We start from the raw sequence: 17358 nt of genomic DNA, 5'->3' as shown, positions 1-17358 counted from the left end.
ATTCAAGGACAAAAGACCTAATGGAAGTGTTTGGTCATAATGACCATTATTACATTTGGATAAAGAATCTCGTAAATCTGAGAGCACAATTTCAACTGTGACGTTAGGGGGTGGCAACATCATGTGTGGATGTTTTGTTGCAGGAGGCTCTGGTACACTTAAAAAAAAACCTGCATCATGAGGAAATAGCATTATGGTACGATGTGGAAATATAAGCAACATCACAAGAGGCATTAAGTTACAGCTTGGGTACAAATGGCTCTTCCAATAGACAGTACCGCTAATGACACCACCAAATTAGAAAGTGAATCAAGGACAGCATAGTCAATGTTTTGGAGCAGTCATCACAAAACACTAATCTCAGCCCATAGAAAGATGAGAGTTGAAAAGGCTCATGTATACAACAAGCCTGTTAAACCTCATTATTAGATTAGTTATGATTTCATCTGGGCTATTTTATGAATACATCCAATGCTGATAATAGAATTGAAGGAAATATTAACTGATCGTGGTGTGCAAAAATAGTTTGTTTTTTTTACAGTAAACCTTTACAAATAGACTTAATCTGCATTTGATCACTCAATAAACTCAAAGCAATGTGATTTGTTAGCATAAAATCTGAAGCTGCAAAGCTAATAAAATGTTTCACAGTTAAAACATTTACCCATGACTGTACCCAAGTTACATCTATTCTACCATTATACAGAAAGCAAAATTATTTCATCCAAAGAGTATATTTTTTTTTAAAAACAAAGTTTATTTAAGTCAAATACAACTTATTTATATGCTTTAGACATCCATATACTGACATTTTTTCATAAACGCACTTGGTCATATTCTGCTTCTCTGCTTTATATTTAAAAGGTATGTGAAAATAATAACCCAGGAATACAAATACATACAAGTGACTGTTAGGCTCAGTCATTTTTACAACTGGATAATCAGTTGGTCATGATCTGCCAAACTATACTAGTGCATAAACTTATTAGTCAGAAACTTAAATCCACCAAAATAGAAAAAATATGTCTCCTTACTCCAACTTACTTTCAGTCTTAGAGTCTTTAAATGCTAAATTCATGTTCTTTAACCAATAATTTTGGTTTCAATTTCTGATTTGATTTGTCAAGTAGGTGTGCTGGTGGTCATTTAGCAAAGTATTGCTTCATTGGTAAGATTAAAGAGCTTTGAGAACCAAATACCTCAAAGTGATAGCTAACAATTATTTCTATACTCCAACTCATCATGTGTGTCACGCTACCAAAGATGAGTTACAAATTGTACAAAAAACAACAAATTTGCTTGAAACAGGAGCAACATTAACAATGAGCATGATTTACTTGGTGTTTCTGAACAGTACCAACCAAGGGTAAATGCATCTTAGCTCAGCTTCTCCATCCTCTTGCACAGTTAGAGTTATAACGCTCATACTTGTAGTAATTAAAGTCAAAATCTACAAAAAAGGCATACAATAAGACAAGCCACCTCTGTCATGGAGGTGAAGAAATTAGCTTTAGGTTTTACCTCCAGGTTTTTTCTCTAAATGTGCTTTTATCCCAAGTGTAATGTCATGTGTCTGTTTAAACTTCCCTGCTGGGAGAATTCTTGCCCACACACGGCGCAGCCAAAAGGTTTTTCTCCTGTGTGAACCGTAATGTGGGAATCTAGATGCGTTTTCCGGGTGAACCTTTTACCGCAGAAGTCACAGCTGTAAGGCTTCTCGCCGGTGTGGACCGCCATGTGCGTCCCGAGATGCGTTTTACGATTGAACCTCTTACCGCAGACGTCGCAACCAAAAGGCTTTTCTTCATTGTGGACGGTCATGTGAGTCCGAAGGTGCGTTTTGCGCTTGTAGCTTTTACCGCAGATATCACAAGCAAACGGTTTTTCGCCCGTGTGAACCGTCATGTGCGCCCTAAGACTCGTTTTACGGTTGAACTTCTTGCCACAGAGATCACAACCGAAGGGTCGTTCCCCTCTGTGGACTATCATGTGCGTCTTCAGGTTGTTCTGGTGTCTCGCTCTTTTGCCACAGATGTCGCACACAAAAGGCTTCTCCCCAGTGTGGATTCTCATGTGCGTCTTCAGATTGTGCTGATGCTTAAACCTTTTACCGCAAACTTCGCAGCTGAACGGCATCTCTCCCGTGTGGATTCTCATATGTATCTTCAGGTTGTGCTCATGCTTGAAGCACTTGGCACAAATTTCGCAGCCAAAGGGCTTTTCCTCAGAGTGGACCCTCATGTGAGATTTCAGGCTGAAATGATCTCTGAAAGTTTTTCCACACATATCGCAGCTGAAGTTTTTCTTCCCCGTGTGGACTTTGGTCTTTGAATCTGCACTTTGCTTCACTTCGGAACATTTCAGATTAACCGAACAGTTGGAGCTTTTTTCTATGTTGCGTCTCATGTGTCTCTTCAGAGACTGCCTGTACAGAAACTGTTTACCACACTCTGGGCAGCTGAACGGCTTTTTAACAACGCTGCATCCATTATCGCTGCCTGCTCCCAACTCTGTTGCTCTGCTTCCCTTACACCCCGAGTCGGTCTCTGACAAAGGTTCCTGCCAATCGTCTTCTTCACTAAATTCAGTCTCGGGGGTGTCTAAACCCTCCGCGCCACTCTTTGGTCTTGGAACACGTGGTTTCCTAACCAGTTCCAGCCGTCCCCAGTCCTCTCCATCAGTTTCCTTTTTGATCCATTTAAAGCTGCTGGTTGGACGCTCAACCTCTCTAGTGTTAGTTTGGCTTTGATGAAGCTGTGAAGTCTGAGGTTCCTCTTCCTCATCTTCAGTCTTCACGATAACAGTTAATGGGAGTCGGCTGTACTCGTTTTCGTCCAACCCATAATGATACCCCCCCTCTTGACTGATCCAGAGTTCTTCCTCTTCCTCTTTTATGTGAACGGGTTCTGGGTTCTGCTGATCCGTACTGGGGCTCCAGGGAACCTTCTCTTTCATCACCTCCAAGGGCCGAACATCTGCTGGACACAGAGAAATGCAAGGACCAGTTTAACAAATACACTTGCAGAAACGCGAGTCAAAAATCAGTGACACTGCTCAGATGATGATAGAAGTTTTTACTCCAGGGATCACTCTCAAAGAATTGTTCAAGAATACAGCACAAAAATTAAAAGCTTGGACAAAGCTTTTATTGACATTAATTAAAAGAACATAATAAAATTGAGGCCATCTTTTCTTCTCTTCATGTACAAAGATAAACCTCTTTATAAATTACTGCTTAAACAGTGAATGTGGAAGAAGCAAAGCTCAACACTTTAAGCACATGTGAAATTAAATGTCAAATAAAAGTCACCACTGTGGCACACACAGGACATTTTGGGGATTGTAGTATTAATATTAAAAAGGCACACAAGTCATTTAGTAACATTAAAAGCTACTGCAGCGCCACACACAGGAGTGGGTGTTCTGCATGTTTTTTTTTCCTTTTAATAATTTACATTTTTATTTTATAGCTAAAGGTACCATTCTATAATGTTCTGTTCTGTATGCCTCTTCTCTCAACAACAAAATGTCCACATGACTTACATTTGCAAAGTTGGGCCTGGATAAACCACAGGACTTCCTAAACAATATCCTTTGCAAAAAGATGTTTAGAGAAAACCACACAGGGCTTATCGGCAAAAAAAAGCCTCATGTCAAAGTCAACCACAGTCAGACAGTTGACGTGGAGAAATACTGAGCACTACGACAACAGACTCTTTTGACATGTTAACATTGTAGGCAAGAAAGCCCACAAACATATGCATTTTTATGGATTTTAACAGAAACATGCACAAGATGAAGAGTTGCATGTTACAAGCTCTCCGTTTCTTTGGACTGCTCAGCAACAACTTAACTTCAACTGCAAGCCTCCTAGATCTTACAGTTCGCTTAAACACTACTTAACACACTCTCTGCTTCTTATTTTTCCCTTAAACTGTTCTACATTTTGTCCTAGAGTGCCCAGACTGGACCAAACTCCAAAGTTTAGTCCACAGAATTTCATCTTGAGGTCTTTATGAATTGAATTAGGTAGTTAACTGTGAGACCTGTTCCCCTCCCTCCCCCCAGTCTGGGGGATTGCACCCAAAACCATCACACAGCCTCCATCAAAAGTTTCCATGTGTGCAGCCCACATGCTCACCTCTGCTTCACCCACAAATGTTTTCTTTTCCTTGTAAATGTGGCACCATGTCAGGAGAAATTGTTTGTTTGTTTTTTCCATGGTCACATGCTTTTAAGCAGAAGCCTTGATTTTCTTTCACTGCTTAAATTCCTCAGATGCAAAAGAATTTACATCTAAATTCACAAGCGTGCATACCAGTAATAGTTTTGGTCAACTCTGGGTTTCTATTGGACTTTCTCTGTCTCTCACGTCGTCAAGGAGGAATTTGGCCTAATTCTCCTTTAGTTTATTGAGGTTTGCAGACCTCAATAGCCACCTACACATTGGTTTCTGCACAGCTCACTTGGGTCCCACCACGGCATTTCAATCAGGCTGAGGTCTGGACTTTGAGTGGGCTATTTCACCACACTCGGTCTTTTCATTTTCAGCCATTCTGTTGGAGCTTTGCCTTGACCCAGTTTCATGCGAGCTTCAGCTGTGGAACAGATGGATTCACATTTTGACTTTGTAGCCATTGTGCTGCAGATTTTCAGCTGTGTTTGGGATCACTGTCCTCTTGGACTACCCGATTTGGGCCAAGCTTCAGCAAACAATTAGGACCTACTGCTTTACACTGCAGAATGATTGAAACCTATAACTCTTTCCAGATTGTACTACAGCAACAACAGCTTTTCTACGAAGAGATCCAAACAAAGCCTGTAAACCTGTGTTTTTATGGTGGTGCTAGTATTGGATGTTTTAAAATCAGTAAATCTGCACCTGCCAGATGCACATACACCTCTTTGATATCTATTTTGCGGGTCACAGTTTTGAAAATTTCTAATGATAATCATGAGGAGTGCACAAAATCAGATTTTGAGTCAATCATGATCTTTAAAAAGATTCCAATTTTCTTAGAATTTACAACAAGGTCTCCAATAACACAGAAAAAAGGTTGCTGGATTTGTCACTAATCACTTAAAAAAATAATAAAATAAAAAGAAAGTTGCTAAAGAGCTCTGAAAAGTAACTACATACAATGACAATTGCAAAGTGGGCAACATTGGAATGACTCTTGTTTCATACAGAAGTGACCTGGTGGGCAGCTCTATCAGCCCTCTCACAGAGCAGAGCAAAAGGTGACAGTGGTTGATTTTTTGACATTTGCAGATTGCTGGATAAGACCAGTCTTATCTAAGAAATAGCCAATCATTTATTACCAAATAATTATATCCATTTTCTTCATGCATCATAATTCTGCAACAGAAGGCGGCAGACTCAGTAAATCTAAATAGTGGCTGATAATGAAAATTATGATGACGTTATTAAAGAGGAATGTGTCACTGAAGTGCACCACACGCACTTTGACAACTCATCCAAACAGACTTGTCAACAGAAGCTGCTGTCAAACCTCTACAAACAGATCATTTCTATTAGTTGTGCTTTTTTAAAAATTTCTTTCCCTTGTCATGATCTCCCATTTCTAAACTTTAAAATTGATCCATAGACGGTGGCTACTTCAGTAAGCAGTGTGCTGCTGTGTGACAACATTCTTCTGTGCATGTGGGTCGCTTTGGGGTTATAACCCGTTCACACATAAGTCTGATTGCTACCGCATCATTTCAGCAGTATGAAAGACCAGGCAAAAAACAATATATAAAAAATAAACACTAACTCGTATTTCAGCAAAAATGAATCCAAATTGGAAAAAAACTCCTGACTGGTATTAATCAAATTATTGGACGTTTATCCTGACTGCTGAAAAGGCCCAGCATTTATAAATTTTTTTGAATGTTTTGTGGCAATATGTAAATACGCAGCATGGCAAACCTTTCAACTCCCCAAAAAATATTCTAAAAACATCTGGATTTAACTACACAAATAGGCATAAGACTCCTATTAGATAATTACTGAATGGGTGGATATGTTTCAGCTGGCAACAAGTTATTTCACCCCAAATGATGCAATGAATAGCTTCTCATTTCTTAAAACAATCATGTGGAAAGACATCCTGCGGTCACGGAAAAGATGTTGGTCAAATCATTGCCATGCAGAAACAGAGAAAAAATCTAAGAAGACTGCAAACAAGGAAAAGAAATTGAGTTAAGAACTGTCCAACACATTACTAAAAAAACTGTAAGGTCAGTGGGGAATCATTGCCTTCAAGTAAGAAATGTAGTCTGAAATATATCATGAATGATTGCAATCACCAAAATGTTTGACACCAAATAAAAAAAACAAAAAAACAAATTCAAACTCAGGGCTATGTGTAGTAATGAAAATAAGAGTATTTCCACACACACAATGTGAAGGCAACTCAAGGGATTGGAACTGAACAGCTGTGTAGTTATAAGAAAACCACAAACCAGTGAGACTAGCTTAAGAAAATGGGTGAAGGAAGAATAAAGATTGAACTCGAGAGCAATGGAAAAAGACCACCTGGTCTGATTAATCCAGATTTACCCTGTTCCTGAGTGATTGGTGCATCAGGCTAAGAAGAGAAGCAGATGAAGTGGGCTCCCATCATGCCTAGTGCCCTATTGTACGATCCTGGTGGGTCAGTGCGATGATCTGCTGGATGGCACCACCGTAGTCCAAGATTACAAAGCGAGAATTTATTGCACTAAAGTTGCGAAAGTATGGTTCAGAGAGCATGAGACAATATTATCACACATGGATCGGCCCCCACACAGTCTGAACCTTAACCCCACTGAAAATCTTTGGGATGTGCTGGAGAAGGATTTGCACAGTGGTCAGTCTCTACAAGATCGCAGTGAATAATTGATGCAGCACTGCATGGAAGTAAATTTTGTGACATTGCAGAAGCTTATCAAAGCAATGCCACAGCAAACGCATGCTGTAACCAAAGCTAAAACCAGCCCAACAAAATATTAGTTTAAGATTTTGAAATTGTACCTCAATGTATAATGCTAGTCCACAACAGGTTTAAATGTAAACAAATACAAATTGCCACATAATTTCAGTTTTTAAGATCTGGTTTCACTTTTAATCTTCACCTATGATATTCAGATGACTCAAGTGAAATTGTTTGACAGTCTAAAAACGTCACTACACCTCCTGATAATCAGTTAATCAATGCATTTGATTAGCATCACCTGGCTGCTACTTATGATCCGTGTCTAGTCAGGATAGATTTATTTTTTTTTCCATTTTATTTCTACATTTTGCTTCATGTGTTTCTAATTCAATGACACTGTTGGACGTTGCGTTCGGTCAAATCTAGATGTGTTATAATTTGTTGAATGTTTATGACGTAATTTGTTAACATTTTAAAACCCTGATCAATATAACAGACGAGTTTAGGCTCAAACCGCTGTGTATGCGTTTATTGCTCCATTTGTTCATTTCAGTTAACACTAGCAGAGCCGAGTGGTTTTCATGAAAATGCTCGGAGCTCCACTTTAACGCGTTCATACTCGGAGCAACAGCAAGCTAACGGCAGAACCTCCTGGTGAAATCAGAGCTTCTTCTTACCAGCTGTTTGGGGTCTACCAACATCCTGCGGCTGGAGGACACCGAGCTGTTTCATCTGCACTTTCTCCTCCAAAGACAGACTTTCAGTGTTGTGATGGACATTATCCACTTCCTTCATGGTGTCCGTTTTCTGTAAAACGAACCGGAGGCTCGTTTCACACGAACCAGGCCGAACACTAACATTTCTGCCAGGCTGGATCCATGGAGCTGTTACAGGAGCTGGAAACATTCTCCGACAGGGCCTCGGACTCTTTCTTTGTGTTGGCGTTTTCTGCCCTCCTCATCCCCCCCGAGGTTTTAGAGCAGGCATCTCCACAGCCGCCTCATTCTGTGTAACCCTAGTAACCAAAGAGCTCCCCCCGCCGGAGCACAGGTTTGCTTAAAAACAGCACGGCAGTGCGGTTGCCATATTGTGAATGGCATATTTACCCACTTAAAACAATATAACTCGGCCTAAATCAGGACTCAATTTAATGTTAAATTAATTTTGACCAATAGATGGCGCATACAGTAATATGTTAATTTTTGAAGTAATAAGTAACAGAGACAAATACTGAACAAAATCTTCTAGTCAAAATAGAAATCCCTTAATTTACCTTTAGAGATACAATAAAGTTTAGTTTCACTATTTTGTTCACTTGAGAGGTGCTGTGAAAGTCTGTTTACTGTTTCAAATAATAATAATACATACTACAACATAATCAGCCATCTCCATAGTTATAACTGAAGAATTAATCAAGGAATTACGTCTTACCGAGCGGATTATCATATAGTTACGGTCCAGTACAGTGTTCACAGTTGGGTCTGTGAACACTGTTCAAGCCTGTTCATATCAGGCTTGACCAGATATGCCAAATGTTAGACGGGATGTGAAACTAATAACTAATTTTGTGGGTTTGCCTCCATGAATGTACCAAATATTTCAGAAAGCGCAAAATGCTGGGAGGAGGATAAGCAAATATAAGGATTTACACATGCAATCAATGAAACAATCGTTCAAATTTTATTAGAGGACACTTCAGCAAAAAGGCATTTCAAAGTGCTTTACATCATAACAAAGTCGTATAACACACTGTTATTTGCAATGTGATTTACGAAACATGATAGAAGACATTGTCAAATATTTGGAATATCTAAAAAATATAAAATTTAAATAGTAAAAATATAGATTAGAAATATTCCCCAACAGCAACAGGAATTTGGAACTGCAGGATAATCAAATTATTTCAGCGCAACATCGCTTTATAGCAGGACACTGTTATGTCTTTGCCGCTCTGAAGTTGTTCATTTTAAAAATCCAGTCAAGGTGATGCAGATTGTATTTGTCTGCTCTGCTGCATGTTCCACAAATTGTGCGAGCAAAGGATGTCAGTGTGGGACAGATTAAACCCCCAAATGCCGGGAATTTATGCGATTAAACAAAAAAACAAACAAACAAAAAAACACCATGATTGAACTTAAATATAGTGCTACGTTACTTAGAAAACTCTCGCGTCATTTATGATCTTGTGACCATAAATGACATGAAGCTGGGTTGTCCTCCAGATCTACAAATTTCCATCGTAATTTTGGTCCACACACGTCCCTAATGTTTAATGGAAAATAGGGTTACACTGTGAATCAAAAAGCTCACACTCCGGTAGATTTAGTTATGGACCTTAAATGGATTTTGGTCAGGCATCTGCACAACCACACACTGCCATGTGTCTCACTGCTGCCATCTGCTGGAGTCATTTGGTTAACACAACATTCAGATGTTTTTAAAGTGGAAGTTGAATATATTAATCAGTTATTTCAGGAAGGAAAACTCACTTATACCTTTACTCAGGTATAAATGAGTCAAGTGTAAATTAAGTGTAAATTCCTTGCACTTTAAATTCCTTACTCAGGAATCTAAAGTGAATTCCTTACAGAGAGTGAAATATTTGAACCATTTATTTCTTGTAATTGTGATGAGCTTACATATCATGAAAATCCAAAATTCAGTGTCTCAGAAAATTGCAAAGAAGTTCAATATTAAAGGTTCATGTTGTCTCACGTGAATTACTGAATTAACTCCAAATATGTTTGACATAAAATGAACTTTATGTCAAACATAAAGTTTAAGTGTGAAATCTCTATTTAAAGTGAATTCTTTTATTATGCATCTTTACTCCTTCCGCTCGTGCAAACGTCTTTGAACAAAGATTGCAGCTAAACGGTTTCTCTCCGATGTGAATAACCATGTGTCGTCTTACTTGATAATTTTCAAGAAACCTTTTTCCACATTCCTTACAAGCAAACTTTTTGATTTGAGAAACCGGTTTCTTCTTTCCCGCATGGATCAGGACATGTCTTTGAAGGTGAGACTTCCGAGCAAACTTTTTATCACATTTATCACATGACAGGAGTTTCTCTCCAGTGTGAAGTCTATCATGCCAAAGAAAACTTTGTTTCCGAGTAAAACTGGCACCACAGTACCCACAGACAAACGGTTTTACATCAAAGTGGATTATCATGTGGCCTTTTAGATCACTCTTAAGTCTGAAACATCTGCCACAGACGCTGCATGCAAATGGTTTTTCTCCCTTATGGATGGTCATGTGGTTCTTCAGACTTCCATTTGAGGTAAACTTTTTATGACATAGCTCACACTGAAATGGTTGTTCTCCTGAGTGGCAAGTCATGTGCATTTTAAGGCTACACTTATGGCTAAATGTTTTGCCACATTTATCACAGGCAAAGGGTCTTTCTCCTGTATGGAGTGTCAGGTGATATTTAAAATGTTCTTGAGAGTGAAAGTTTTTACCACAATCTTTACAAACAACTAAGTTTTCACCACGATGGATTCTCATATGACATTTAAGACTATAAGCTTTCTGAAATGTTTTACCACAATCTTCACAAGAAAAGGATTTTCTGCCTGGTTCGAGTCCCATCTTCGTATCAGTGTTTTGCTTCCTGCTAGAGTGATTCTTCTCAACCGAGCAGCTGGAAGACTTTTCTCCTGAATGACCTGCCATATGTTTCTGGAACATCTGCTTCCTCACAAACTGTTTACCACAGTCAGGGCAGCTGAAGGCCTTCTTGGCAGCTTTACTTCCCACTTTGCTGTTTACACCAGACTGACGTGTTCTGGGTTCCCTCCAATCTTCATCACTGTCTTCATTTTCAGATCCAGAACCTGATAGATTATCATCTTCGCTGTCATCACTGACTTCAGTCTCAGAAGAGGATGAATGCCTTTCTTCAATATTTGCCTGTAAATTAGGATATGAATCCAGCTCTCTGTTGGGTTCTGGTCCTCCACTGATCTCTCCATCAGGTTCTGTTTTCATCTGTTCAGCTGAGCTGCTGGTTGGAGCTTCTGTCTCTCTGCTGTCTTCACTTTTGATGTGATAAACCTCTGACAATTCAGGTTTCTCTTCATCTTCTTTCTTCACAGTAAGCTGCCCTACGTCCCTACTGATCCATTGTTCCTCCTCTTCCTTCTTCACCTGGGAACATGTGAGGTTCTGCTGGTCCAAACTGGAACTGCTCAGATCAGGAACCTCTTCTTTAACCACAAGCAGCTGCTGCTCTTCTGCAGGACACACGTAAACATCTTAGTTAAATCTTACACCAAAGTCTGTTTATTGTGAATACAACTGTCTAATAGACACTTATTTGAAATTTATTGTATACTCATAATTGATGACATCTATTAATCTATCTATTAATAGATGCCAAAATATAAATGGAAGTATAAGTGCCACTAAAATGATCTATGACTTGGAAAAAAAAAATCTATATTTGTTTCCAAAAGTTAAGATATTGTGGTTTTAATGTGCTTGGTTCACATTTTGACATTAGCATAAAATGCATTTCTTTTGTCACAACGGATTATTTTCTGTTGTACCATTGGCACGAAATTTGTGTTAACTAGGAATACACTACGGTATATGGTAGAAAATATAGAAACAATGGCCGACGATAGAGATTTGTAGCCTATCGGCTAAATGCCATGAGGTTTGTTGATATAATGGCTGACATCTAAGCCGAGCAAGGAGAAGCAGCACGGCTGTGAGTGCAAGGGAAGAAGAGCTCTTTAAAAATGCAGGTTCAAAAATGACCTAAAATAAAAGTTTTAACACATACAAATATATACATTCTACTCTATTAATATGCACAGAAATGAAAGGTTGGGTTTATTCCCAGCATTAAACAAACACCGAGGGATGTAACAGAGGTGGGTAGAGTGGCCAAGTAACAGCATTACTTCAATATACTTTTACTCAAGCAAAAGTAAAAAAGTAGCATTTCAAGAAATAACTCAAGAATAAAAAGTAAAAAAAAAAAAAAAAAAGTTTTTGGTAAAAGGGTTACTCAAGTACTGAGTAAATGTTCATAAAATCCGGTATAATGCCTTACTGCTGTTTGCAGAAAGGCATGTTTTTATCAAAAAGAAATGCACTGTGTCAAATCTCCTGAGTCTCTCTGACCTGGAAAACCAGGAAGGAATTCAGATTTGGAGAGATATGGAGAAATAACTTGAAATGTTCCAGCTGGACAATTCCTGGAAACTCCCCTAAGCGCAAGCCAAAATTTGTGCGTCAACCAAACGCACAAATTTTGTGCGTTTGGACTATTTGAGACGAACTGGACTATTTGAGAACTATATATGGACATGTTTGAGTCTATGAGTCCTCTGTGAAATTTATTTGAATTTGGAAGTTGTGTAAAATGGAGGTGCGCTAAGAACCCTCCGACGTTGGCCAGCATAAAGCAGACAGAAACGGATTCCGGTGTGATGATTTGTTTTTATTAGCCACGTTTCACTCCACAACACGCTTTCCTATTGCCAAGTCTCAGCGACAAAGTGGGAAAGATATAGTTTGTTCAAACCATTCTGTTTCCGAGAAATAATAATCGTTCGCAGAAGTACATTGACTCTTTTTCTCAAATCAAATATCGAGCGTATGAACAAACTCGTCATTAGTTTTTCAGAGTTTTCACTAAGCCGCTTTCTGAAACGGGGTTTCTGAGAACATCCAGGCGTTTATGCCTATAGTTGGAACTCTCGGTACATATTAGGAGCATCAACTTGTTTACTTCATGCTTTAACTGGTTCTAATGATAAGAATTATTTCATAATGACAAGATGAAGTGATTTACCTTCCCTCTTTTTCTTCACAGAGTCATCGAAGCTGGATTGTTCTCCAAATCTGCAACTTTCCATCGTAATTTTGGTCCACACACGGCCCCGATGTTCTGGCTTTAATGGAAAAGAGGGTTACGCTGTGAATCGAAAAGCTCACACTCCGGTAGATTTAGATAGTTATGGACCTTATATGGATTTTGGTCAGGCGTCTGCACAGCCACACTCTGCTGCCATCTGCTGGAGTCAGTTGGTTAATACAACATTCAGATGTTTTGAAACGAGGATGGATTGAAAACGGAGATATGCAGTTCAATATTTTAGTCAGTTATTTCAGGAAGGGAAACTCACTTATATAAAGTCCTTACAGAGACTGAAATATTTCAACCATTTATTTCTTGTAATTGTGATGAGCTTACAGATCACGAAAACCCCAAATTTAGTGTTTCAGAAAATTTGAAAATTGCAAAGTAGTTCAATATTTAAAAAAATCCTGGCATCTCACATGAATTACATGAAATACCCACTAAGGCTTTTTGAGCCTCTAAATGGTCTCTCAGTTTGCATTAGTGAACTACACATTCACGGGAAAGACTGCTGACTGGACAGACGTTCAGAAAACAGACGTCGAAACCGTCCACAAGGAGCGTAAACCTCAAAATGTCATTGCTGAAGAAGCTGGTTATTCACAGAGTGCTGTGTCCAAGCATGGAAAGAATTAAGCTTTATGGGAAATGGCCTCCATTTAGCGCAAGAAAAATTAACAAGACAAAATATGTTTGACATAAAATAAACTTTAAAAATTGGGGAGTTAATTCTTTTACGCAATTTTGTCACATTTTGTCCTTCAGACGCTTTACAGAAACAATAAATTGATCACTTTCTGCATTTATTCAAAAATAGCAAGAATACACAAAAGACTAAATTAAACTTGAAGTCCACTGCCTGTTTTGGGTAGAAATATGCACCCCCACCGTGAGCCTTGTTCATCCTCCAGTCTTCCACTCGTGCAAACTTCTTCAAACAAAGGTAACAGATAAATGTTTTCTCTCCCGTGTGAACAACCATGCAATTGTTTTTGCATACCGCCTTCACCATTCTTTACAAGCAAAGTTCCCCTTACCAGTCACCACTTTCTCCTCTTTCGCATGAACCCGCATATGTCTGAGAAGATAATAGTTCCGAGCAAACTTTTTATCACATTTATCACATGACAGAAGATTCTCCCCAGTGTGGAGTCTGACATGCCGCAGCATACTTCTCTTGTGAGTAAATTTGGCACCACAAAAACCACAGCTAAATGGTTTCTCTCCTGTGTGAATCACCATGTGGCTTTTCACATGTGCCTCCTGGAGAAACCTCTTCCCACATTCCTCACAAGAAAAGTTCCCCTTCCCGGTCACGGCTTTTTCCCGTTTCAGATGAACTTGCATATGTCTTAGAAGGTAATACTTCCCGACAAACTTTTTATCACATTTATCACATGACAATAGGTTCTTCCCAGTGTGGAGTCTAACATGCTGAAGAAGACTTCTTTTGTGAGAAAAACTAGTGCCACAATAGCCACAGCCAAACGATTTTACGTCTAAGTGGGTTGTCATGTGGCCTTTTAGATCGCTCTTAAGTCTGAAGCATCTGCCACAGTCGCTGCACGCAAATGGTTTTACTCCTTTATGGATGGTCATGTGGGTCTTCAGACCTCCATTTGAGACTAACTTTTTATCACACAACTCGCACTGAAATGGTTTATCTCCTGTGTGGCATGTCATGTGATTTTTAAGGGTATGCTTCTGGCTAAATCTTTTACCACATTTATCACAGGCAAAGGGTTTTTCTCCAGTGTGCAGTCTCCGGTGAGATATAAAATGATCCCGGGAGTGAAAGATTTTACCACAATCTTTGCAAACAACCGATTTTTCACCACAATGGATTCTGATATGACATTTAAGAGCAGCTAGTTTCTTAAAGATTTCACCACAATTGTCACAAGTAAAGTATTTCCTTCCTGGCTTGAATCTGGTCTGTGAATCCCCATTCCGCTTCCCTCTAGAGTGATTCTTCTCAACCGAGCAGCTGGAAGACTTTTCTCCTGAATGACCTGCCATATGTTTCTGGAACATCTGCTTCCTCACAAACTGTTTACCACAGTCAGGGCAGCTGAAGGCCTTCTTGGCAGCTTTACGTCCCACTTTGCTGTTTACACCAGACTGACGTGTTCTGGGTTCCCTCCAATCTTCATCACTGTCTTCATTTTCAGATCCACAACCTAACAGGTTGACATATTCACTGTCATCACTGACTTCAGTCTCAGAAGAGGCTGAATAACTTTTTTCAATATTTGGCTGTAAATTAGGATTTGAATCCGGCTCTCTGTTGGGTTCTGGTCCTCCACTGATCTCTCCATCAGGTTCTGTCTTCATTTGTTCAGCTGCGCTGCTGTTTGGAGTTTCTGACTCTCTGCTGTCTTCACTTTTGATGTGATAAACTTCTGGCAATTGAGGCTTCTCTTCGTCTTCATTCTTCACAGTAAGCTGCTCTACCTCCTGACTGATCCACTGTTCCTCTTCTTCATTCTTCACTTGAGAACAAGTGAAGTTCTGCTGATCCAAACTGGAACTGTTCAGTTCAGGAACCTCTTCTTTAACCATCAGCAGCTGCTGCTCTTCTGTAGGAAACACATGAACAAAGGCCTGAAGTTATTACGATAAATGATAATATTGGTTTTTTTTTTCAGATCATTTTCAAGTAATATACTGGTAATGGCATAATAACACAAGACCACATCAATAAACTTTAAATTCTATTGAATATTTAACACTGGAACTGGACGACATGTTAAATACTCAAACAACATATAAAATGGATTATGAAGTTTTAATTTATCATGTGATTATTTATTGCAAAAGGCCTACATGGACATCTTGGCTAAATTTTACACTAAGGACTGTTTAACCTACCACAGTTGCTGATTTCCTGCAGCAAACACGTGAAATAAATGTATCCTGTATTATATATAGAATATAATGTAAGCAACACTGTCAGAGATGCAATAAGTTAAAAGTAGGTGTGTGAATGAGCTAATCATATGACTGTTGATTGCAGCCATCCACATTGTTAGCAGAAACAGAGGGCCCCTGTTCTATCAGATCATCATACACCGTCAGAATACATGCAGTGAGTACGCATGCCTGCGCATGCGCATTAAGAAGTCCGACCTTCAGAGGAGTTGTCAGTTCAGCATACGCGACAAGTTACGACGAAAATAAGTCAACAAATTGTTTTCAATGATTACTAGTTAGATATACATGCATTGTCGTGGTTTCAAAGTGTATTTGAAGCAAGGACTAGCTAAAGTCAACTACAAAACATGCCTGTGTAAAACTCGCCTCCCTGTTGCTTGATGATGGTATGACTAGTTAACCACTAAGTCAGGATGTCATACTGCTGTTAATAAAGTGTATGACGATCAACTTCATGATTCTATGTTGCTGATTAAACAAAATCATATGGTAATGACAGCGTTTACCTGTCTGACAGATATAGCCGTCAGTTCGTACTAAACGTATGATGATCTGACAGAACACCCCAAAACCAGAGTTCGCTAAGGGCCCATGGAGGCTTGGGTCGGCCCTGTATATTGTCACAACACATCGACAGTTTCAACAAATATGTAAATGAATATTTTTTTATACTTATAAAAGTCCATACTGCAGCTTTATATGTCATATTTTACATTAACATGCAGTTTAATAGAATAACAAGCCTACACTGCTATCTTTTCAGGAAGCCTAACTGTGAGCAGCGAGCTTCCATCATTTTATTGCAACAATTAAAACTTCTAAATAAGCACAAGTGGGAAAACAGTGCATGATGGCTATTAGTGAGCATGACACACACACTAAGTTTAAAAAACATTATCTCTGCGAATTAAAAAACAGAAAACTGTGTAAGAAGAAAAAAATCCGCAGAAGATCAGCTTTGTTTTTGTTTGACCAGTAGCAGTAGATTAAAATTAAAGTAAACCTTGACGTGATTACGCAGACAAATCGATCAAAAGTGCAGTGAAGACTGCTTGGCATCTCTGGCTGCACCTCACACAGGGCAACGAAACCTGTTCTGCCCCAGTTCACATCTAGCTGTTTATGTCTAGAGTAGGAACTTAGCTGTCTACAGCTCTTTCCCTTTTTCTTGATTCTTCCATAGGTTCTCATGACCATAACTATTTCATAATTATCAGATTAAGTGTTTTACCTTCACTTTCTTCCTTCACAGAGTCAACAAAGCTGGACTGTTCTCCAGATCTGCAGCTTTCCATCGCAACCTTGGTCCTCTTGCGCCCCTAATGTTCTGGCTTTAAAGGGAAAATAGGGTTACACTGTGAATCGAAAAGCTCACACTCAGATTCAAATTGTTATGGACCTCAGATGGATTTTGGTCAGGCATCTGTACAGCCACACGCAGCCACCTGTCTTACTGCTGCCATCTGCTGGAGTCAGTTGGCTCCTACAACATTCAACATTCAAACGTTAAATAAATAAATAAATAAATAAGACTGAAAACGGAGGGATACATATTAATAGGTATAGAATAAAAATAAAATACCTTTGAGTTAAATGTATTACTCAGTTATTTAAGGAATAAATTC

The 17358-nt window shown here is 39.0% G+C and overlaps 3 protein-coding genes across 4 annotated transcripts; all 3 read right to left on the bottom strand.

Moving 5' to 3' along the window:
- Positions 1-736: 736 nt before the first annotated feature.
- On the bottom strand, positions 737-7882 carry LOC106915332 (uncharacterized). Of its 2 annotated transcripts, none has more exons than XM_014982866.2 (2): positions 7598-7882; positions 737-2978 (listed from the first exon to the last, which is right to left on the bottom strand). In XM_014982866.2, exons 1-2 carry the CDS (start codon positions 7824-7826, stop codon positions 1549-1551), a joined length of 1659 nt encoding a protein of 552 aa, XP_014838352.1. In that variant the 5' UTR covers positions 7827-7882; the 3' UTR covers positions 737-1548. The 2 variants fall into 2 exon arrangements, with proteins under 2 accessions (XP_014838352.1, XP_014838353.1); XM_014982867.2 differs by having other exon boundaries at positions 737-2975.
- A 695-nt stretch (positions 7883-8577) lies between these two features.
- LOC106915340 (uncharacterized) lies at positions 8578-12919 on the bottom strand. The gene is made up of 2 exons (XM_088000907.1): positions 12731-12919; positions 8578-11159 (listed from the first exon to the last, which is right to left on the bottom strand). The coding sequence occupies exons 1-2, from the start codon at positions 12792-12794 to the stop codon at positions 9715-9717; spliced, it is 1509 nt and encodes a 502-aa protein (XP_087857033.1). The 5' UTR covers positions 12795-12919; the 3' UTR covers positions 8578-9714.
- LOC148153660 (uncharacterized) lies at positions 12739-17171 on the bottom strand. The gene is made up of 2 exons (XM_088000897.1): positions 16965-17171; positions 12739-15378 (listed from the first exon to the last, which is right to left on the bottom strand). Exons 1-2 carry the CDS (start codon positions 17026-17028, stop codon positions 13805-13807), a joined length of 1638 nt encoding a protein of 545 aa, XP_087857023.1. The 5' UTR covers positions 17029-17171; the 3' UTR covers positions 12739-13804.
- Between the last annotated feature and the right edge of the window lie 187 nt (positions 17172-17358).

The sequence above is a fragment of the Poecilia mexicana genome, unplaced genomic scaffold (assembly GCF_051168715.1).
Source record: "Poecilia mexicana isolate PSO_F unplaced genomic scaffold, ASM5116871v1 scaffold_19, whole genome shotgun sequence".
Taxonomy (NCBI): Eukaryota; Metazoa; Chordata; class Actinopteri; order Cyprinodontiformes; family Poeciliidae; genus Poecilia; species Poecilia mexicana.
Note: the sequence above shows the minus strand (reverse complement) of the source record. Positions and strands in the feature narration are given on the sequence as shown.